At 38.4% G+C, this 24,255-nt stretch overlaps 2 protein-coding genes across 13 annotated transcripts in view; one reads left to right on the top strand and one right to left on the bottom strand.

Annotated features, from left to right (window-relative positions):
- LOC108602279 (tropomodulin) overlaps nt 1–24,255 on the top strand; it is a 41,765-nt gene that overhangs the window by 7,114 nt on the left and 10,396 nt on the right. The window contains exons 1-2 of one of the 11 annotated variants that reach the window (XM_017990340.2): nt 5,947–6,394; nt 7,351–7,669. The exons of 9 other annotated variants lie outside the window; for them this stretch is intronic. In XM_017990340.2, coding sequence (XP_017845829.1) covers nt 7,544–7,669 — 126 coding nt within the window. In that variant the 5' untranslated portion in view covers nt 5,947–6,394; nt 7,351–7,543. Of the gene's footprint in view, nt 1–5,946; nt 6,395–7,350; nt 7,670–19,804; nt 20,063–24,255 lie in introns of those variants that run through there. One more of the 11 variants, XM_017990343.1, reaches the window with a different exon arrangement.
- On the bottom strand, nt 14,519–17,524 carry LOC108602289. 2 transcript variants are annotated; one of them, XM_017990370.1, is made up of 2 exons: nt 17,404–17,524; nt 14,519–15,353 (listed from the first exon to the last, which is right to left on the bottom strand). In XM_017990370.1, exon 2 carries the CDS (start codon nt 15,035–15,037, stop codon nt 14,891–14,893), a length of 147 nt encoding a protein of 48 aa, XP_017845859.1. In that variant the 5' UTR covers nt 15,038–15,353; nt 17,404–17,524; the 3' UTR covers nt 14,519–14,890. The 2 variants fall into 2 exon arrangements, with proteins under 2 accessions (XP_017845859.1, XP_017845858.1); XM_017990369.1 differs by lacking the exon at nt 17,404–17,524 and adding an exon at nt 17,220–17,259.

The following is a 24,255-nucleotide window of genomic DNA, read 5'->3' as shown; positions in this document are numbered from 1 at the left end:
TAAAGCCCTGAGGCAAAGAAAAATTCCAAACGACAAACGAATTTTTGTGCTTCACTGCATCATAATAAAAGAAAAGCAAGCACAAAGCTTAGGCAAAAGTCTTCCTCTTCTCAGGCACTCTCTTGCCTGTTTTCCTGTGTAGGTGTTAAAATCACTTGTCAATCTTTTATGTAAAGAAGCCAACATCGTTTGCCTCGTCACCTGCGCTCGCCTCAGCCTCTCAGCTCGTAAAATTTTGTCGCATGCTTCCGTTTTGCTTTTGCACTTAATTGTGTCTGCCATATCGTCGCAGCTCTTTAGCTTGTTGTTGTTGTTGTTCTGCGTGTGGTTCAAGGTGAATCGACGTCGCCGCCAACACTTTAACGCATCTTTCAATCAGTTGGTCCGTCCGCTTCTTCTCCCTCTTGTGCTAGCGACTCTTGCAGCAACATCAGACACAACCCGTTAAAATCAACCAAATGAGAGTCTGCTCTGCTTGGAGATGCCCTGCGTATAATAAATTAATTAAATTAGTTTAAACATGCCGTACATACGTTGTGAACAACTAGAAGTTGTAATAATTTATTATGATGTTTCATTTTTTAATTATTTCGTTGTCGCTCTCAATTATGAATTTTTAAATAATCGAAAAATGCTATTCAAAATAATTTTAAAAAAAAACTTTATTATATTAAATTATTTTTGGCTAGTTGCGTTAATTTTTAATTATTTTTAATTTATTTATTTTGTACCATTCTATACCTCAAATACTAGTACAACGTTTTGTAGATTATTCTTGGCTTTTTTCTCTGAAAAATAATGTTCTTATAATTAATTGAAATAATTAAAATATTAGAATTGTTTTCAATTATTATGAATAATCTGAACTATTGATAATAGTAATTATTAGTAATTAAAGATAGTTCACCTGAGCTTGATCTAATCCTTGCAATTTTAATTATTTGCCAACAAGAATTAAATTCAATAGCTATGGTTATTAAAACTTAACAAATATGTTAATTTACTTTTTAAAATATGTTCTTATAATTTCTGCATTTTAAGCCTTAGCTTAAATATATTTATAAATAATTAATGATAGCTAAGAGCCAGAGTTAAATAGAAATTTTTAGCTCAGGCTGTTCTGAATATTTTGTAGCAAGATGTTGATTCGTTAGCCCTAAAAAATATTTAACCTTTTATAGTTGCCACTTGATTGTTTGATTGCCAATTAAGCTACCCTTTGTTTAAATAACAGTTTGTTTAAAGGGTATACATAAATACAACTTTTGCCCACTGCCAAGGACTTTAGTTGCCTTCGCTTTGACTTTGCCTTTAGCTTCTTTGGTTCGCTGCTCAACTTATTGTTGCCGCTGCTGCTGTTGCTGCTGTTGTTGTTGCCGTTGTTCTTATTGTTGTTTATTTTGGCTCTGGGTTATTTTCTGCTTCGTATATTTTTTTCTTCACTTAATAAAATTGTTTTCTTTCGCTGCGCTTGCTTTTTAGCTGATTTTCAATACGTTTAAAAATAAACGATAGCCAAAGCCAAAGCCAATATATACTTAGCCCGCCCATTGCCACGCCCACAAGCATACCCATCAGCCGAAACCTCTAACAATCGGGGCATGTTTCATTGTATTGTGTTGTGCGCTGTTATCAACACAGTTTTCCGTATGTCTCTTTGGCTTTGTGTTAGACTTAAGCTGCGGCTATTGTTGCTGCTTGTTTGCGGCTTATTAGCAATTCTTTTTGGCCAAGCTTAAGACTTGCATGCCATGCTGCTGATGCAGCGTTGCCGCCCCCAGCAAATTGTTTTCCAGCTAAGCTTAGATGCCTTGAGAATTAAAATTAATGCTCAATTGCGTGCCAACCAGAGTTGATGCTTTTATTATTATAGCACAAGAATGTCGAGCTGCAGCAATTATAGTAATGAACATAAGATTAGCTGTGTGTGTGTGTGTGTGTGTGTGTGTCTTTGGTCAGTTGCTTGTCCAATTAATTAAGGTTGGCTGTCTTGCTTGATGGTTTGATCTGTGAGTGATTAGCTGAGGTGTTAATTTGATGAATGTGTATCAAGCTCATAATCAACAGCATCATCAACATCAGCATCATTATCTGTAGCTGCAGTTGTCACATATGCGCATACATTTGTATAGAGTCAGGCGCTCTAGCATTTCCGCCATTGTCTTTAGCTGCAGTCGCGCAATCAATCAAAAGCGAAACATGCTAAAAAAGAAAACCAAAAGAGAAAAAAAATTGTAAAATCGTATGCAGCACGAGGCATGTGGCAGCTGTTGCAAGGCTTGCGGGCAATGCACAGTAGAAATCAGAGCAAACGCTAACGGCCAAAGCAAACAATTTATACTCACACACACAGAGAGACACACACACACACACATACATGCATGCCGTTAGATTGACTGTGCTCCAAAGATTTTCAATTTATTTTCACTAAAACGTTTTTGTATGTTTGCCGCCCCCGCTTTCACTCACTCGCTGCTGGCGTTGTGGGGCTAACGAAAATAAAATACTGACCGGGCCAACAGAGCGTATGCGCAACGCAATATATTGAAATAGCCGAACAACTGCAACAGTCAATTGATTTCCCATGCCACATGCGTCTCTCTCTAATTAGTTCAGCGCGCATGTTGTTACGACAACGGCTACAAAATCTATAAAATAACAGATGTCGACGCTAATCCCGGAAACGCCGACGACTGTCGACATTTAAATCGCAGTGCAATGCAAGCGACCGCCTGCAGTTTGATTGCTTAATCTGGCACACTTGATGTCGCCGCTGCTGTTGCTACTCGAGCGCACAACAGTGCGTATGATTAATATGCTAGCTGCCCTGTGGCAACTATTAGCTGCATGTGTGTGTGCGTTCCATTAGAAACAGATATAAATTGTGTGACACACATTAAAGTGTCGTGTGAGCAGATCGAAGCGTAAATCAACTGCCCATTAACTTAAAACTGCAGTCAAAGGTATTAAAATGCATTAGCAGCATTTCTAATAGATTATTAAACTAAATGAAAATGAACTACAAAGTTTGTCGTCTAGTAGTTTGAGCTTTTAATGGGCTAAGTTTGACCGCCATTGAAATGAAATTTCAACTGCAATTTCAATTGCATTGCTTAGGCAAATAGTTTTAGCAAAGTTCTCGAAAAGCAAATGAACTTAACAAATTAATTTCCAAGAAATATATAGAAGGTGCAAACATTGAATTTCCTTGGCCTCAAATGCGCTTTCGCTCCCCCCAACCCATGCCATGTCATGATGAGATGCCCTTAACTCAGCCGCTTGTTTGTTAGTCTTGGCAGCAATTTCTTGACAGCGCTTTCTAAAAATATATTTCACATGCTTATATAGATGTGTATGTTTTTATTTTATATTTCACTGCGCTATATATACATATAATGTATATATGGCGACCCCAGTCGAGGCGAAATTCTTCAGCAGCCTTTCTTTTGCTTTCGAATATTTTCCTTAAATTTTCTTATATTATTATATTTTGATGTGTGTGTGGCTATTTAAATTATAAGCTAAATAATGTTAATGGCTTAGAAAGCAGCATATATATAATTTAGGAAAATTTATGGCGCGTGGACAGGCACATGGCCAAATTGTTAGCTCTGCAATTATGAGCTGTCCTTTATGATCTAATGTCACAATAAATTGAGCAATGCAATAATAAAAATTTATAATATGCACTTTCAATTAGCAGCTATTTTTAAAAGACAAAGTGCGAACAACAGCAACAAATACAAACAAAAACAACTTTAACACGCCCGCTGTGAATTACCTTGAAAGCAAAAAGCGATGCCATTCAAAAAAATGAAACTATGAATAAGACGCAGCAACGCTACAAAATCAAATGCCAAAAGTGCTGCTACACTCTTTCATTTATGCTCAAGCAGCAGCAGCAGGTGTAGCTATCAATGTGTGTGTGTGTGTGTGAGCCAAAGAGCTAATTGCTTTAGAGCAGGCAAGAGTAAAATGGAAAAGCGTCTGGCGTTGCTCTTAAGTGGCCGCGACGCCGACACCTGTGAGAACAGCACTTTACACCAAATCAGGTGTGACTGTATGTGTGTGTGTGTGTGTTTATATGTAAAACACCTTCAGCACGACAATGTCAATGATCATTTCTGACATAGAGACGTAGGCGTGGCGCTGCTGCTGCTGCTGCTGCCAATTCACCACATCCAATGACTTCACAACTGTGCGTGCGTGTGTGGTGAGAATTGTTTGCTTCATGGCTTGCAACTGAAATAGACTTTAGATACTTATAGCATAGGTGTGTGTTCTACTAGTCCAGACGAGGTCAAAGCACTCTTCGCTGCATTTTGTTTACAAACAACAGTTTTTTGTTCTCATAGGCCACTAAATATTCGAAGCCAGACGCTTCGATTCGCAACTTCGATTCGATGCAATTCGCTGTGACGCAAATGCAACAAAGTATGCAACTGTGCCCCATTTGGCTGAAGTGCAAACAGACACGAATGCAATTATCATTATTCTAGCCTGGTTTTCACTGCTGCTGCTGCCTGCATTTACATTTCAGAAAATGTTTTCAAAAATATTTTTAAATGCATATATTGATTTTTGTTGCTGCTGCTTTGTTGGCTATAAATAATATTTGTATTTCGTTGCTGTTTTTGGAACAAAATTGTTTCAACGCGTTATATATTTAGCTTGTGTTGAGCCTACAATACAATTTGTGTTATTGTTATTGCTTTTGTTGTTGTTGGGTTCGCCCCCCGAACTTTGTGCGCGCTTCGGGCGACGAACAAAAGTTTTGTACAAAGTTTTTTTGTGCTGCTGCAAAGAAATAAACAATTAATTATGCGGATAAAGGGATAGCGCGCTTGCTTTCTAGCCTGGCTAATGCAATTTGAATTATTTTTAATTAAAAGCAAATAGCTCATTATCATAGAGAGGAAGACAAAAGGCCAAGCGAATTAAAACAAAACGCATTTAGCTTGTTGTTAGATTTTGCATTTCCGTATTTTAATAAAAATAGTTGACAGCTTGACATGTTGCATTGATTAACAGTGCAGCTGCTGCTGCTGAAGTACGCAAGACTTAGCATTTAAATGGATAGGAACTGACTGAGTGACTGACTGACTGCCTGACTGACTGAGTGACCAGCAAGAAATTGTTGCCGAATGCAACGCAAATTGTTGGCAATTAGTCTGACATGAACGACTTGAAGCGCCAACAAATTGGCAATAAATGATGATTATGGAGGCAGCTTTTAGCTATAACATCTAATTATATGTACACGCATATATATATGGTCTAGATATAGGTGAATTTGTCGGCTATAAATACCAACTGTGACAAATAAGCTGCGCAAGCAAATAAAATAATCACGCGACAAGGACAAGCAGTCGCTGCTTGATTTACTTACAACAAATAGCTGCGCCACAAAGGTGAGGAAACAAAGGCCAGCCGGCCAGCCATCCGACTTCGCTGCTGCTGCGTCAAAGTGCACGCAGCTGTGTGCGGACAGGCAAATCCTCAGCGTCAGTTTATTCCGATACAGTTCAGTTGAGTGCCACGCGCAGGCCGCAACACAGCTGCGAATTCAAAGGCAAGACAAATACAACAACCACAAAAAGTATAGAATAAAATTTGCTAGAGATTTAATGATATTATAAATTTGGTTTCTCATGTCGGCGGGCAAAGGCAAAGAAATAAAACTAAAAAGAATACATGAAAATTGAAAATTAAGAAAAATGTTTAAGGAATTTGCTATAATTTTTCAAGCGAGTGTGGTCAACAACAAATATATTCACCTGTTTTTCGCGTTGAAAGCCAATTTTAATCTCTCGCTCGCTCACACTCAGACGCAGACGCATACAAATGTACACATTACGCATACGTCGCGTTGACGGGGCGGCGGCAAAAAAACAAAAAGTATCTATAAGAAAACTCAAAATGTAAAGCAGTAAAAAGAAAGAAAAGCAAAAAAAACGCAAAATTATTTGCGCATATATTCAGCATTCAGTGTATAATTTAAAGTGGCCATAGACACAGTCTCAGGCTCTCTCACACACACACTTTGAAAAGATTATGAGCAAATTGTGTGCGGGACTCGCAGCAGCAGCATTAAGTGTTGATTGTGTGCGGCGCTCTATTAGACCCACCGCCACCTCCCCCTGCTCAGTTCTGGTGAATGTGTGGACAGGCTCTGTGGCTGCTTGCTTGGTTGGTTGACTGCCTCGCAGAAAAATCAAGCAAACTCAGTTCGTTGCGAGCGTGAGCGCGTCTGCTGCCTGCCTGCTGACTGCCTTAGACTCAGCCTCATGGCCCAGTTGAATACTTAGCTGTTGAATATTTGCATGCAAATCAAGGCGATAAAAACCACACGATATATAACACTGCAACAACACTACAACAACAGCAACAACAAGTATGCGATAAATACAAAACAAAAATAAACGAGATAACAAATAAAAATACAAACACCCACGCGTTAAAACACAAATCGCGCAACAACAACAACTCACAATAAAAAGTGCAATCAAACAAATACAAATACAAATACAAATACAAATACAAATACACACACACACACATGTGCAACAACAACAAAACAAAAACACGCAACAATTGTAAATGTTAACAAAAAAAATTTATAAAACACACAAATTGCATTTTATTCAAAAAAACTAAAAGCTGCACAACTGACAGAAGCTGCAACAGTTGTATATAAAAGTTTTAGAGCTGGCAGCCCATATCAAATGCTAGTTGAAGCATATGGTATATGGTATATGGTATATGGTAATGGTTTTTGCAAGCAACCGCAATGTCCGGTCCTTAAGGACGTGGCTGTCTGCCCACCCACTGTGCGGTCAGTTGTTACTTTGATACGGTTTCAATTTATTTAGAGAAATTAAAAGTTTTGCTATTCAAGCACACACACACACACGCATCTCTCCATTTTCCATTTTCCGTTTTCCATTTTTCATGCTTGACAGCCAAGCAATTTGATTTTGAGACAAATTAAAGACAACTTTATGGCATATTAAAAATTAAGCTTGCGGTTTTTGTTTGAAGTACAAACGACAATTATTTATTTACAGTGTATTTATGCACTCGATTCATTCATATGAATAGCCGCCTATTTATTTTTGTTATGTTTAATTAATTTGCTGCGTGTTTATGTTTTCACCTGTGCTAAAAATAAACATTTTGTTTTTAATCGTGTAGCATTTGCAAAAAATTATTTGCATATATAATTAAATAATTCAAGGCAGCTGCACTAATAAATTATTTAAGAATAAGCGCACGCTATAATTTATATTTAGTATGCATATGTGTGCGTGTGTGTGTATATTAATACAGCATTTGAAATGCGTTTTCCAGTGCACAGCAAAGTGATAGAGAAATGTATAAACTGCTCTGGTGATTATTGCAAATATCTTGCTGTGAAAAAGTGAAAACTCCCCCCAGAGCCATGAAATAAAGTTATAAACATAAGTATCAACGTTCAAGTAAAGCGACACTCAGGACTAAAATAAACACACACACACACACACATATATAAACAGGCTACAATATGGCAGACTCTGCCGCTGCCGCTGCCGCCGCCAATGACAATGACAATGAAGTCATTGACGAAGAGGAAGAGACCACAGAAACAACAAAGAAAACTTCAGAATGGCGCAAAACGCGCTCCACCAAGGTGAGAAAGCAGCTTGCATTGCCCTTCAGTACAGGCTGGAAGCAAATCGTTGGTGAAAAGCATACAGTGAATTCACCAACGCTATGTATTGGTGAATTTCGCTTAGGTAATGCAACGCAGAATCGCTTAAGCATTAAAGTTGCGGGCTACCTTCAATACGGCTGATATCAATCGTTGGTGATTTTATTGGGGAAAGCATACAGCGAATTCAACAACGCTAAGTATTGGTGAATTTCGCAGATTCGTTTAAGCATTAAAGTTGCAGGCTCTCTTCAATACCGCTCTTAGCAATTGTTGGTGATTTTATTGGTGAAAATCGTACTGTATATTCACCAACGCAGATTCGTTTAGGCATTAGGCTCCTTTTAATACTTTTCACATTAATTATGTTGATAATGACATCAGTAAAAAGCATGAAGTGATTTCACCAACACTAGATATTTGCAAAATGACAATTTTTTTAAGCATTCGAATGGCAGATTATTATATTAAAATAGAATAATAAACAAGGCATTCGAGTTCTGCTAAATTTATTTGTGTTTTCTAATGCAAAAATAATGCAAAATTTTCACCAACGCTAGATATAGTAGAATTAAAGCTTACTTAATGCTATACCATTTTGCTTAAGCACGCGAATCTGAGAAAAAAAGCATGCAAATGTTGGTGAATAAACTAGTGCTTTGTAATGAAAATGTTCACCAATGAGCGGTAGCTGGTTGGGTAAGCAAAGCTGCTAAGCGGCAATTAGTTAGTAATGTTACTAGTTGCTTACTAGTGAGCGGAACTGGAGGGAACGTACATGAATATACATGCATATGTTTTCTATTTGTATGTGTTTCTGCCATATAGATGGCATTTAGAATATAAACTTTTGGTCGCATGACCAGCGTACGCCCACTTCACTCAACATTCTGAAGCTGACAAATGAATGGGATTGAAAGTTGCCAAATGGAACGTCGGACATCGTCAGAAGAAAATGTCGAGAGCGCGACGTCTGCGATTTGCCAAAGCAAACAAAATTACAAAAGAATTTTTCGCCTTGGCAGTCAACTGCTAAATATATATGAAGCACATACATATATAAATATATAGCATATATATTAATGTTTTTATGTGCTTTGAGTAAAAGAGACACAAACTTTTGTAGATTGCTGCTAATTAAGCGCGGCATTTGCAGCTGATTAACTTTAAATGTAACTAAATATAGAAAAGAACATTAATCAAGTTGTGCAGGCATGGAATAGCATAGAAGCTGCTTGGACTTAAAGCAGCTCGAAGGGGCAACACAGCAAGAGTTTCCAGGTCAGTGAGTTTTCACTGTTAGTTGGGCTTGGGTTTGCCAACAGAAGCTTCGTTGGTGGCTAAAGGATAAGCATAAGTGCACAAATGGGCGGGTTACCACATTGATTATATACAGCCACATGGGACTCAATCTGTATTGCCAGAGAGCATTGTTGACTGCGGCGCATAAATTACTCTGGACTAGCAGCTGCAGCAGCAACAGCAACAGCAACAACTACTTAGGCTCTGACTTGATTCACCTGGCGTAGCTGGCTGGTAATCAATCAAGCTGTAAAGTATTTATTAAATGATATTATGAGGTTTACCAGTTGATAGACAGACGCGCACTCTAAGCCATAAACACACCTGCTAAGCCAAGCACTCACACAGACGCAAACACACACGTACACAGCAATATTATTTTTAATAGCTTCATTGTTTCGTTTAACAGGATTTCATTTCACTTAATATGGCAAAGAGCTACACATGCATTATATTTAAGCGTCAACACACATACATACAGTATGTATGTATGTATGTGTGTGTGTATCATTACTGCCTTTTTATTGTTGCCTGCCTCTCTCAGTTGTTAACCCAGCACGCTTGCCATTTGCCCAACGGCATTTTTGGAACTCTAGTCCCAGCCACATGGCTCTGTTGACTGCTGACTGCTGCTTGCTACGACGTTGACTGGATTTTCATAGCAGCAATCAAGTTGTATATGTGTGTGTGGCTGTGAGTGTGCTACAAAAGGCGTTCTCACTGTCGGCAGTGGCAGCCAAGCAAAGTTTCCGCTCCGGCGCCCCATTTTTTTCTTACGTCTCTTTCACTTTTTGCTATTTCACCTGCTACTTTTATTATTTTTTTATTTCATTTCAAAAATTGTTGTTGTTATTTCCCTCTGCTAAAGCTAAAAATGTTAACTTTAGCTGCGTTTTTGTTAATTTTATTCCCAGTTTTATTATATTTCATATGCTTTGAGTCTCGCACCTGCAACGTTTGCAAATTTATCTTTTAATTAAAAATTACGCGTCTGCTACTTTACTGCGGGTTAAAGCTTTCAACACATAGGTGGTGTATTAATTAAGTATTTTATTTTATATTTTGTTGTGCCGAGTTTAAACCCCAACAATGGTTTTATTGCTGCCTGACTGGCATAAAATGTTTTACGTGCCTCGTTGGTTGCCTCACTCATTTTGCTCAATTAACTGGCAAGCTGGCCAAGTGGCTGCCTGGCTGGCTGGTAACTTCAGCAAAAGGCTAATTGATGTGCAGTTTGTTTTGTTTTCTAAAGCATATTTTATAAAAATTAAATGTAAACAGCAGCGCCAAATGGCAAAACTGTTAAATCAGCGTTAAGCCTGTCAATGATTATAAAACTTTTATACATATACATCGTTTAGATAATGAATAAATTATTGCATAAATATATTTTTATTTCATTGCAAACGACAACATTTTGGCTTAGATATATACAGTTAATTATTATTTATACAGTCGTTAAATATATAAACATAAAAATATTATGAAATTCACGAATTAAAAATGAAAATAGATTTCATTCTGTTATTCAGTTAAATTTTAGGAAATTAAGCAAATATAGCTAATGTAATTATTAGCGCCAAGGTCAATCACTTCCAGCTCTAACATTGATGATTCAAATGCCAATATTTACAATGAAAAATACAAAAATTGCTTATTTTCGTATATAATAAATATAAATTTTTGGCATTTCTTTGTACACACATAAATCTGAAAAGCTCTTTGTCAATATAACAAATGATATTCTAATCTAATATATGCATCTCTTTTTCTCTTTTGTTATAGGTAAGCTGTGATAATTGTTGATTGTATATAGTACTCGTATGCTAGCCACAACGCATTGAATTGTAAGTAATTGAATTTTTGCTTGAGAAACATAATTTTCCCACATAATTTGCTCTTTGTGAGTGAACAGCAGCGAACTAATAGCTTGAAAATCAAATACAATACACATATATATACACACACATACATGTGTGCGTGCGTGTGTGTGTGTGTGTGTTGTGTATGAACAAGCAGTTATAAATAATTTCTGGCAAAAAATCAGCAAGTTTTTCCGTTGATCTCCAAGTATAGCGCGTTGGCAGTTTGCCAAAGCGTATTGCGCATACGCCGTGTGTTCCCCACTTATACAATCACATAGCCTGACTGTGTTGGTATTAGTGCGCACTACTAACAACAACTGCGAGCACACTCTGCTCTGGAGTCGACAGCATTTAAGAGAGAGCAGCAACTGAAGAGCATTTTGGCCTACAATTGAAAATAAACAAAAAGCAAAATGACTAAAAATTCTTTTTGTTTATTTTGCAGCTGTGAGTGTATACTTACTATATATGGCTATATGGCCTGCACTCGTGCTAGCCCCTAGATGAGTTTGTTAGCGTTGACAGCCTTGTGCATTGTTGCTCTTGCTCTTGTTGTTGCCGCTGTCCAAGCTGCCAAAATGTTTGTCATATTTGCACATTTGCACATCAAGCCTTTTCACATTTTCATCAGCTGTCCACTCTTGTTGTTGTTGTTGTTGTTGTTTTTGCTGCCGCCCGCTCTCTGGCTCATTAATTTGTGACTAATTAGTTTAGATCTGCTTTTTGTTGTGCAAAACAAGGACACAACGACTTTGGCATAGAACTTGCGCGTCCGCCTGTCGTAGATCAAAGTGAACAGCAAAATGTCGCACAGCAATAAATATAAATTATATATTGAAAATTAGTTTGTACATTTCAGCTGTACACAAAGCAAAGCATTTTTTTGTTGTTTACCAAATTTGGTATTGTTTATTTACATTGCTCCAGCTACAGTTCATCTTAATGCAATCAGCAAGATATACGTTTTATTATTGCTGCTGTTGACTGTTGTCGTTGTAATTTTTTACAGCTTGCCATGTTAAAAGCAGTGCAAGTGGGGTGGCAAGGGTGGCGCATTCGCTTGTTGCAAGTAAGTTTGCAATGCATTTGGCCACTTGCCAAAATATGTTTTTAATGCAACGGGCAACGGGCAACTGAGCTTCGAGTTCTGGGCCTGACATAAAGGCGTTCGACTATAGCAGCCAGTTTTTCTTTCTGCTTTTCACAGTTGTGCCAAATTTAAGGTTGCCTTTGCACTTGGCTGCTAAATGGAAAACTGTTTGTTTTTATTTTGATTGCAAAGAAGACCTTGTAAAGCATTTAACACTTTGGGTGTTACCAAATAAAAAAAAACCAAACAGTTAATGCTACAAATGTTTGAAAAGCGGTTGAGCATATGGTAAAGTAACTACATAAGCTGCTCAGCACTGAAACATTATTAAAGATTTATAAAGAGTTGGGATTACTGTAATATTTATTTGGTTTACTATTTTGATGTTAACTGCATATTTAATTACTAAGCACAACCAATCGCAACAGCAAAACAAGAGAGAGAACAACAATCAAAATGTAATCAAATTTCACGTTATTTAAAATACACAATGTATGAATGTTATTTTTGATATTGAATAACAATGTTTCATAGTTCCAATTAGTTGGCAAAACAAACAGATTTGCTTGTATGCTAATCAGTTGATTTGTTTATTTAATATTAACACTCTGCTTAGCAGTGAGGCTCTTGAGCACCTTTTGGTTTATCAAATGAAGTTACCTCTTAGTTCTTGTGCGTCTTTGAATACTAATTTTATGCAAATCAGTACACTGGCTAATAATTAATAGCCCTTTACTTATTTGCTCATATATCTGAGTCGAGCTTTATGACATTCAAGTGCATATTATTCCTAGTTCAACCAATGAAAACTTCTTATGTCCTAACTCTTATCGCCAAATTAAAGTCTTGTGCGTATTTTAAGACTAATTTGAAGTAAAACGTTATATTGGTTTAGAAGTTTACATATTTGGCTTTTATATCAGCGGAATTTCAATCAATCTGCACAGTCTGATCTAAATTTGTTAACTAATCAAGAAGTTTAAACATTAATAATCATAATAATACTTAGACTTTTATAATATACATGTAGGGGAGAGCTTGCATAGTAGATTTAAATTAAATTACAACTCTTATGTTGCTAAAACAATTCGATTTGCATAAAAGTTTTACAAAGCTGCATGCAGTAGATCCCAAGCGACTTTACCTCTGAGCTGAAAGTGAAAAGTTGCTGCTAGTCAAAGGGCTAGGGGTTAGATTTAAGCTTCTCACTGTCGGTGAGTAAATAGAACACTTAAAAACTGTTACCAGTTTGAGTTTAGTTCGATTTTAAGCAGCATACTCACCTCATAGACAAATTAAGTGCAACACAAAATGCTAATGTTTATATTGTAATTGTTGAACTTTTATTGTAACTATATGTTGTTCGATAAGAATTCGTTTATATATATTTTGGTTTGTTAATTGCTCAGCGCTAACTACACATACAATAAAATTTCATTGCATTTTCCTTTGTACTCACACAAAACTTTAAATAGAGTTTTTGTTGTTTGCTTAGCACTAAAACATAGATTTTGATATACAGTATATATAATAATTGTTAGCTAATACTATTATTGTTCGAAAGTATGCATTTGAATGCGCCATAGCATGCATAAATAATTTGATTTTTATTTTAATTTAGTTCAGTTTAATTTGATTACATTTTATGTCTTTAAGATATGACAACGGCCCTAGCTAAGATACGAATAATAAAATGAAAACCGTTTGTTTGTGAAATGCCAAAAACGCATTTAGCTCTGGCCATAAATACAATGCAATTGAAATTTATGCAAAAATAACATTGCACAACTTTTGCGAAAATTAAATAAATATTTGTCTAAATGTGCGTAGTTGGCTTTGAAACTTGCATTTTCCATTTGAAAACACAAACAGCTAGAGAAAATCAATTAGACACACACACACACACACAAACGCATTATGAAAATGTTTTGAGCACTTTGAAGTGTTTTTTTTTTTGCGTTTTTGCTACTTTTTGTTGTTTGCTTGAAAATCCCTTTGCTGGCTGTTTGGGCCGTGTCAATTTAAATGCTTTGTAGGCAGCCCAAGGCACCAGCCTATTGTAGAGTCTCAATGTTCGACGCAGTCTACACTCACACACACACACTCAAAAAATGGGGTCAAGTGTGTATATGGCGCTCAAGTGCTCAAGGCAGCAACTGCCAGCGGTCGAAAAGGAAACAATAAACTGTGTGCGGCTACAAAAAGAAAAATATATAAAAAATAAAAATTGTTAAATTATAGTGCACGCTGCACTAAAGTTAATGCAAACTTAAGCCATTGGGCGCGGCTCAACGCCCACGCCCAAGCACTTGGCATTTGTGCTGGCTCATTGCGCGCTTAAAAGTAGGCAATGAAAAAATATTTTTTGGCTCCAGCAGCAGCAGCTCAACTTTCATTATAAATAATTAAATACATGCATACAATTTTATTAACAGCATGTCGGCTACCTTTAACTGGCCACAAAAAGCGTGCAACACAATTGACTTAATTATAACTGAAAAATGCGTATAAACAATAATTTGTGTGAGTGTGTGTGTTGGTTCAAGTTTCACATGGTTCGCTTTTTGTCGCTGTTTGTGTTCGACGTGGCTTAACCGTGTGGCTGGGCTCTGGGTTTATTGTTTGGCGAAAAGTTTCATTGTGCACAAGTGTATTGTGCATTCGTGACAGCACTCCCAAGACTACCGTTACTAATTAGCGAGCAACCTAGTTTTTATCAGTTCTTCTTCAGTTCTTAGCGCTACTTATTTATCTCGCCAACAGCAGCAGCAGCAGCTCACTCCCTAGAGTCGCGGTCTGGCTGTGTGCAAGCTTTGATTTTCAGCTTTAAGACTTGCGCGCTCATTAAATGACAGCCCATGCTTGATGCTTGACTTGTGCAAAGGCGTCTCGAGTGTGAGTGTGAGTGCGAGTGCTGAGGGGGAGGCTGAGGGGGCGACGACTCTAGACAAATATAATTTCATTGCGTTCGGCACGCTGAGCGGCGCTTGGCTGACGTTGGAATGCGTAAACGTTGACGATTAACTGCGCCATGAAAATAAAGCAAAATAAAACGATTAGAACTAAATATAGAAATATATCTCGCAACATGACGTGCTCGCCCTAAGCTGTCGCTGTCTCTATCTCTCTCGCTATCGCTATCGCTATCTCTCGTACTGTCGCTCCGACGCGCTCTGTGGTTATAACTCTTGACTGCGGAGCTAAGCTGGCTCTGTGGCTGTTTGGCCTGCTTGTGGCAAGCTACGTGGCACTTAACCAAGCGGCCAGGCCTTGCATAGAAGAGTGCATGTTGTTGCTGTTGTTGTTGTTGCTTCAGTTGCTGCTTGGGTTTGTTGTGGTCTTTGGCTGCTCATTGCCTCATTGGTGTGCTGCGTCTGGTGCGTGCCCAGAACGACGACGACAGCAGCTGCAAATATAGAAGTTATCTGTTAGATTAGCATGTAAGTCACAGCTGCAAGTACAGTATATATATATATACATATATGTGTGTGTAACAAATAAGGCGCTGTGACATAAAATCGTTGAGCATAGCTTAAACTTTTACAGCTATAGCAAGTTGCACATGCTGCGCATAGCGTATACGCCACGTTAACTGTCTCAACTGTCTCAAGTTGCAACAAGGCAAGGCAGGCAGGCAGGCAGGCACATGTGCTGCATAATTGGGTCTCATGTTGCTCAATATACAAATGGGGCGTGGCAGCAAAAAAAACAGAGCGCACATACATTTGCAATTGAATCCGTTGGCATGAAAGCGAAACAAACAAACGAAATTCGAAACAAAAAAGGGTGCACTTAATTGCTATGCACATAAATAAATCAAAATGCACATTGCCTGCTGCTATTGTTCAACACTTTTTTATGCTATATTTAATGTATTTCTATGAAAAGCGTGCGCAGTGTTGAACTGCATGCATTATCAGCTATAAATGGAGGGGTGAATTGCCAATGGCATTGAGTGTTTTGCTCTTGACGCCATTGTAGGGCTCGAAAAATGTAATTAAATGCGCTTCAAGCCCAGCTTTAATTGCTGCAACATGTGGAATTTCAATTAAACACGCGTTTCCCCAACAGTTTGAGGGTTAAACGGCCAAGAGACTGAGTCAGACGCATCAGTGCATTTATAAAAAGTCAACGGGCATATGCATTGAAATTTATTTGAGCGCAACAGCGCAAAAGGACTCTCGACTATGCACACATGCTGCCTCATGCTTCACATGTGTATGTGTGTGTGTGTGGGGCACTATCAAATGACGGTCAGGCAAATTGCGGTTGCAAATCTCTCTAGTTGCGTCGCTGACTTGTATAGAAATTCAATCATGGGCTCGGCTGAGCAGCTTTCAATTAAATGCTTATCGCGCCAGCTGCAGTTGCAGCACATTCTGAGCCAAGCGAGCGAGCGAGCAAGAGTTAGGGCTAAAATAAAATAGAAAATTGTAGAGCCAAAGAAATGCTTACAAAAACTCATTAAAAAAGTTTTTGGGCGCAACAACAAAAAACCAAATTCCTTGCAGGCGTTAAAATTGCAAATGGATAAAAATAAAATGGCAGCTGTGGCAGCAACCAGCAAATTATGTAAACTATTTGTGCACACACACACACACACACACACACAGACACAAGACATAAACTTGCCAAAGAGTAAACAAAAAGCACAAATAACAAAAAGAACTTAAGCCAAGCGAGACTGCGGCTTGGGCCCTGCATCATTCATAAATTAGACGTCAAAGCCCAGGCTTTGACAGCCATAATATACACGCCAATAGACACACACACACACACTCGCATATATTTAGCAAAAGGATTCACACAGCTGCTGGCTGCTGCGGCTGCTGCTGCTGCGCTTAAAGCTTAAAGCCTTGGCTTGTAGCCTCAAGTTAACAAATTGCTCCAACGTTTAGTTTCGCAGCCACTTTGGCACATTAATTTTGCACGCGCTCAAATGCAAATGAAAGTTGCCAAAGTTTTAGAACTTGCTGGCTAGCTGGCCTGCTGGCCACTTGCTGTGCGCATTGGCAAAAGTCAATCAAGTGTTAAATCTCCAGCGGCGCTAAAGTTTAGCATAAGCCAAAGGCTTTGCACTTTAAGCAGTGTCTGTTGCGTGTCTTATTTGCTTAATAGACACGCAGAGCAAACATTGATGACAACACACACACACACATAAATATATATATATGTATATAATTAAAGCAACAATGCCACATGCTCAACATAAATCAGTGCCACACGCTACTCGCAATTCATTCATGATGTGCCAGCTTTCATTCATACGCACCGTTGTACGTTGTTGCTGTTGTTGTTGTGGTTGTTGTTGCTGCCACATGGCCAACTGCCGCTGCCGCTGTTGCTGTTGCTGTCTGTCTGTTGCGTTCCACCGTTTGTTGCCTTTGCTGTACAAATATTTTATTGTCACGCACTTTTATGTACAGCTACAAGAATTTCCAAAGAATTTCACTAACGAGCTCGTTTGCCGCAAAAACAGAAACTTAACAGCGTTAAGCGAATTTTACGCTTTTATCGGCGGCACTTGTGGCGTATGCGTAATATTTTCTCGCTATGGCCGTTGCGTTCGCTTTGACGTTGCTGCCGCGACTCAGCTCGTGCGTTTACTAAACTGCCAACTTATAGTCCTGGCTGGCTGGCAGGATGTTGCTGTTGCCGTTACAGTTGCCGCCGCCGCTGTTGCTGCTGCTTCTGTTGCTTCGGCTCTGCTCGTTGTTGCACTGCGTCGGCTCTGCATGCGGAAATTGTTGCAAAGCGTGTGTGTTGTATCTAAATACACAAATACGCAGCTCTACTGTTGGCTTGTCACATCATCAGGCAAATCTACATACTACTTAACTTAAAATATTGACATTCTGCTATAACCGCAGCAGCAATAGCTCTCTGACCGACCGGCTTGTGGTTGCTAGCAGCGCGTCAATAGTAAGTTGGCTCTTGTTGCTGCTGCTGTTACGCTGCTGGCACGTCAGTTGGTGTGACAAGTGGAATTTAGAGCAAGTGCCAGGACACAGTTTGTTATTATTTAAATCAGGAAGTTGAAGAAATTTCCGCTCGACACAGCAACAAATTGCTCACAGCACAGACAGTTGAAGCAATCGTTGCTGTCGCGGCAGCAGCAGCAACAGCAACAGCAGCAGTCAGTCAAGCTGCCTTCTTCCGTTTCGTGTTGCGTGCACGTTTCCTTTTTTGTTGCTGCCACTACTGGCTGCTGCCAGCCGTCGCCAAGTCAATTAAATTTTTGTTTAAGTGATTTTCGAGCGTCGCTTGAAATATCATCAGCATTAGCTGAAGGACTTAGCCGCCCACTTCGCCCCGGTACACTTTAATTTAATGAGAAATCGATGTGATCTACTCAATTGGCTTTGGCTGCCAATTGGCGTCAGTGGTCGCTGGCGCGCACCTGGCCTACAAATTGGCATGCCACTTGTCCTGTCCTGTCGCCAATCGCTGTCGCTGTCGCTCTCTGTCGCTCGTTGTGCTGAAGCGCGTTTTTAATGAGTTTTTATTGCGCTTCAGGTGCTTTGATTGCTGTGATTTTTAACTTGATTTACGTGCAGTTAGTGTGAGCCCACTGTGCTCCACTCCCACTTCCCCTCACACTATTGATTTTTCAATTAAGCCTGGCCCAGCAGATGGAGTGGGAGTGGTAGCAAGTTGCTGTTTGAATTTTTTACAATGCATTTTGCATGTTTTCGCGTGCTTGACGCATTTGTTTGCTGAGCTCTCGCGCGCGCCTTATGGCCAGGATGTGCTCCTCTACATATCGTAATGTGCCGTCTTTTGTAGCAAGTTTTATACGCCAGGCAACACTTGGCATCAGTCTTTGGCTGCCTTTGCCGCCTATTTGTAGTTGTAGGCTCTGAGCTGCGAGCTGAGCGCAATTTATGCGGTAATTGCTTTTTTAAGCGCTTCACATTTATCTTCGCAACACAAGTGAAATGAGTTTTCCCTTTGCCTTTGCGTGTCTTTGTCGATTTGCTTGCAACAACAACAGCAACAACAAAAGTCAGCTACAATAACAATCAACAAAAAATGTTTAGCTACGGTAACAATGGCAACAATGCCAAAAAGACTTTTGCCTCAACTACTGACAATGGCATTTTTATGACATCTTGTATTCTATTTTGTATGTCTGTTTGTTTGTCTGGCCTCTAGAAATATGCATTGGGCACGACTCTGGGGCCAACTTTGTAATACATTTTGCCGCCCAAATTAATTAAATGTAATGTCAAAACTGTTTAAAACTGCTCTGAGATGAAAACTAATTTGCTATTATATATTGCCCAAGCAACTTTTTAATTTATTAGCCATGAGTGTATTTGAAACGATAAAACATGCGTATGTTGTATGTACCTTTGCTAAGTGGTCGTAAAATAGGCCTTATAAAATCATAATTTATTGCAGTTTTTGAAGTAAGCCACTTGACGGCTGCGTTCAAATTTCCAGTTGCTCTCAAACCTGAGCGCGTTTGACTGCTTAGTCGCTCTCAAACTTGTGGCGGCCGGTCGGTCGTAGCTCTCTTTACTTAAGCGGCACTTGTAGATCATCGTTAAACCTTCATTAATCATAAAATAATCTGCACTTCAACTTTTAAATACGTTTTACTAAAATTATCACTAAATGCTTTTGCTAAAAAATTATACAAGCATTAAAAATAAAGTCGAGATTTAATTTAACATAACTCTAACATTTTGTTCAAAATCATGTATCGATATATCGATAATTTTGTGTGTGCTGTCAACAACCCTACTAACACAAAGAGATAAAATTGTATCTGTGTACATAAACATTTTACACCTTAAAAAAAGTTAGCGCTGTCAGTAACAGTAACAAATCGACTTTAAACAATTGCGCTGGTCTGCGTATTGTTAACTTAAAACGAATTAAAATTTAATCGCTGCGTGTGTTTGTCAGTGTTCAGTTAAAAAAAGAGTGAAAAAAACAACCTTTTGTTTGTAGGCCGGATTCGAAGTTCGTTTGCTTGTCACGCCCAAATATAAAAGAAAAAAGTTATAAAGTGCTGTAAAAACAAAATAATTTACAACATATTGTGCGGCGAGCAGTATTTATAAAAAGCCAGAGACCTTCACAGCTGTAAGAGAGACAAACATGGAGGTTAGTAATGTTTGTTGCTGGGTCAGGCGTTTTTTTTTTATTTTGTTGTTGTTGCTGCAATAAATGAAATGATTTTATTATTGATGCTTGCAGTTATCCTTGAATGATTTCATTTAATATTTCGACAACAACAAATTGAAGCCGTGTCCCCTTTTACCCCTTCACACAATTAAAAGGTGGTGTGTGTGCGTGCGTGTGTGTGAGAAAGAAAGAGAGCGGGGCCAAACGATTACGTCAGTGTGTTCGTTTGCTTAGCATATTTGTTCTGGAGTTTGTGCTCTCTCAGTGCTTGAGTGCGCCGCTCTCTCCCTCGCTACAGGTTTTGTTGCTTGGCGTTCGTCATCGCTTTAATTTGTTGCTGTTGAAGTTTATCCCTATGCCTAGTTAATTATTGATTTCCGTGCCGGCTATAAAAATGAGTCTACGCCATTGTATTATATCATCAGAAAGGCAGGCACTTTCTTTTTGCTTTGTTTAGCATTTGGCTTTATTAAGCTGCGAATGCATATTTTTGTAATAAAACACACATTTGCATTTTATGTAAGCCAACAGCTGTGGCGCTGATAACAACAAACGATCAAAATTAATCATCATACATATATTAGTGTGACGCGTGTTTACTGCTGTTTTCTCATATTAGTTGTGCTAAAATCTGTGTCAATTAGTTTGACTTAGCCCTTGCTTAAGGCACCCCCCTTCAATTAAACCCTTTGCCCACGCCCTGGGGGCGTCAAAGCGCATTAAGTGTCTTCTTGTGCGCTGAGTAAGTTAATTAATCGCCTTTACTTTGCTGTTGCCATTACCATTCACTTTGATGAGCACAACAAGCAACATGAAAAGCTCTTTTAAATAGGGGCAGCAGTCGCATTAAAAAAAAAAACCAATATACAAATAGAGAAGCGACAAAAACAACAAGCGGCCCACAGAAAAATTGTTCACTTCCGGCATTTAATTGACGTCGTGCACTCAAAAAATTGTCGAAAAACAAAAATAATGATACTTGGTGCTTACAACGAGATTGATAGAGCAAACAGTTGTTGTATAAAAATAACAAAGCTGAATCATAAACTAAAGGTCGGATCATAATATGTCTGAAGGTCAAACTAACCGACAAATACAGTTATAAAATGCTAGTACAATGCGTATTATTTACATAAAAAAAAAGCTGTAAGCTATCAAAAGATAACAAATTGAAATTTTCCAACGCTTGAATGTAAAATGTTTAACAACAAAGACATTGGCCAAAGGGCTTAGCTTATTGTTAGACTAACATTTATCAAGTTTAGAGCAACATTTATCATTCTCTGAATAAAGTTTCTCTTGCTACACACACCCAGCATCCAGCATTCGTTTAATTAGCAAAAACTTGTCTAGTTTGTATGCTTAGGCACTTAGCACGACGACGATCAAGCCCAACTTAATTGAAAACAAACCCAGCAGCCTGGGCGAGGAAAGTTTAAAGAGTTGGCTGGTAGAAAAATTTGTTGTTAATGTGGTGACAAGTTTAAGTCTCTTCTCGCCTCACAAAGTCTTAAGACAAAGTTTTCAGTTTGCAGCACACACACACACACAAGTTGTGTTGGCCACTTAAATTTCGCTGTTAACAACATTGGCCAAGCCTCTTTGGCTAAAACCCTGAAGCGCTTAGACACTTCTATAGACGGCATCTGGTGTGGCTCTTCTTTTTTTTATGATTACTTGTAAAATTTCTTAGGCTGGCTTTAGCTTTGTTGCGCTTATTTTCATAAATTTCCACTCACTCATGTAGAAAGGGAGTACCGAGCCTTATAATACGCTCCGTTAAGCGTATTTGGTTTGGTTTGGGGGGAGGCGCGCATTACTTCATCATTCGCTCAAACTTTGCATAATTTTCATTTATTACCACAACCATTTTTTATCTGCTGCCATGAAATCTGCCACATAAAGCGGCGTTTTTATTCCCAGGCAGTCAGACCCGACCCCCAACCAGACACTGCTCTGCATTCGGTGGGGGCTGGGGGGGGGGTAGGCCAATATATCTTACAAATTTAATCTTTTTACATAATTTTTGTGTATGGCTTTCATGTAATTACCAGCGACGTGGTCCTGTGTGAAGCTTGCAACGGCATGGGAAAGTTTTCACCTGCGTAGCATTGTTAAAAGTTCAAGTAGCAATATACATAAATTTATATAGTCATGTATGGTGTTTAAAATCATACAAAAATGCATACTAAGACTGGTTTTTATATAACCCAATCTCTGGAATATTCTGCTTGAAAGTTAATTGTATCTATTCCAAAATCAGCTTCGAACCTGTTTGTGTATCTTAAGATGTTTATTTATTGAATGGTAGCAATAATAATAACAATAAAAATATATTATTTAAATTAATAAAATATGTCTAGTTGCTTTCTTCGCTTTCATTTGACAGATTTCAGACTTGAATCACTTGAGATTTCTGTCGCTGCTATACAATTGTTTATTTTAATCGAAGAATTTGTAAAGTCAAAAGGCTAAATTAAAACTAAATTAATCGTTATCAGCTTCAGTTATAACAAAGATAATGAAAGCAATAACTAAATATTCAAAATAATAAAATATGCCTAGAGCTTTCTTGGTGTCTTTGAGAGATTTCAGACTTAAGTTTCTCGTATTTCGGTGACAAATCAAATGACACTTGTTGCCTCAATTATATTCAATTAATTTTAATCAAAGAACTCAAAATTTCTAACACTTTGTGAAGTCAATTTTAAATCTAAATTAATCGTTATCAATTTCAGTTATAACAAAGATTATAAAGCAACATAAATCTTAAATGTATTACGCAAGACTATAACATATGGAATTATATTCTCTTTTGTAATATTTACTATGACGATTGTAATTTAGAAAATGCTTGCTAGCAATTTAATTATTGTAATTATGCAAAGCTTATTGTCACAGTATGTGCAATTAATTGCCACACTGACTGACTGAGTGCAACTGTTTGCAAGTTTAGCAACTGTGCCACGTCCACAAAAACCGCAAAACGCACGCGATTTATGTTGCATGGTCGATTACAACATGGCCTGGCCAACGAGTGCTCTCATCTCACTGCTTGCCACTAATTGTGGCAACCCAAACGTTGCACAGCAACTGTGTCGTGTCGTGTGTCGTGTGTGGCATGTAGCATGTCCAAAGAACTTGCCACAACAGCAACTAAATTAATTGCAACCCCCACCCCCAGTTCTATCTGAGAGTTCAATGAACTCTCTCTCTCTCTCTCTCTCGTCATAAATGACACGTCTCTGGTTTTTAGTCAATGTTTAAACAATTTTTGATGTAGTATAAACATGCTGCTTAATTATCGGCCATATATCCGTTGCTGCGGCCTGTGGCATGTTTATATTTCGTAGACAAAGAGCGTTGTGCGTAGTGCAAGCAACGCAGCTGAGCAGCCAATTACAAATTAACATAAACTTTAGTTTCATTTGCATCGCATTAAAGCCTACGAAAGACAAACTTTCACTTTTCCCAAACTATTATGACGATGGGAGCCAATGCCTTTTGTTTTATGTGTTTTTTTTTTTTTGACGCGGCAGGGAAGTGCGCAAAATAGAAATAAAAAACATTCCTTGGCGCCAATTTGTAAATTTTTTTGTATTTCAAGCGGTTTGAGCGGCGCGCGCGTGACAAAAGCTATTCAAATGTAAACTACATAAATTTTGCAAACACATGACAAAGCGCCACGCCCACTCGAGTGTCGAGTGTGGGCGGCTGGGGCGCTGATGTTTATTTGACATTTTATTGATGATGCGACTGAAAATGTAAAAGAAATGCGCTGCACGTTTCTCATTTCGAGCAAATCGAGACAGACTCCAAGTATGGTTAACTCAATTTCACTCTTTTTATTTTATAAACAGCGGCAGCAGCTGTGTAAATGTTCCAGCGAGAAAGTAAAGAGCCAAACACAAGTGTTTATAATGCCATTAGCTTTAGCTATTGTTGTTGTTAATTTGCCACTTTGCTGCAATGTCAATGCTAATGCCGGACTTTTCTTTTGGTGCGTGCTCAATCAGGCGAAAAACCAAATGCACTGAAACGGAACTATCGTCGTCTCGGGTTTGCAACTGGCCCAGCATGACCATTGGCTGGGTTTCTCAACTTTCTAGCGACGAAACCCTAGAGCAGCAGCAGAGAGATTCCATACTTGTTTTTTTATACACTTTTTATAA

This window comes from Drosophila busckii, chromosome 3R, assembly GCF_011750605.1.
Source record: "Drosophila busckii strain San Diego stock center, stock number 13000-0081.31 chromosome 3R, ASM1175060v1, whole genome shotgun sequence".
NCBI lineage: Eukaryota > Metazoa > Arthropoda > Insecta > Diptera > Drosophilidae > Drosophila > Drosophila busckii.
This window is presented reverse-complemented; position numbering and strand designations above follow the sequence as displayed.

Bases quoted from the DNA above. Each gene is read 5' to 3' on its own strand.
- LOC108602289 (XM_017990370.1), bottom strand. From the start codon at position 15,037: ATGTTGCGAGATATATTTCTATATTTAGTTCTAATCGTTTTATTTTGC.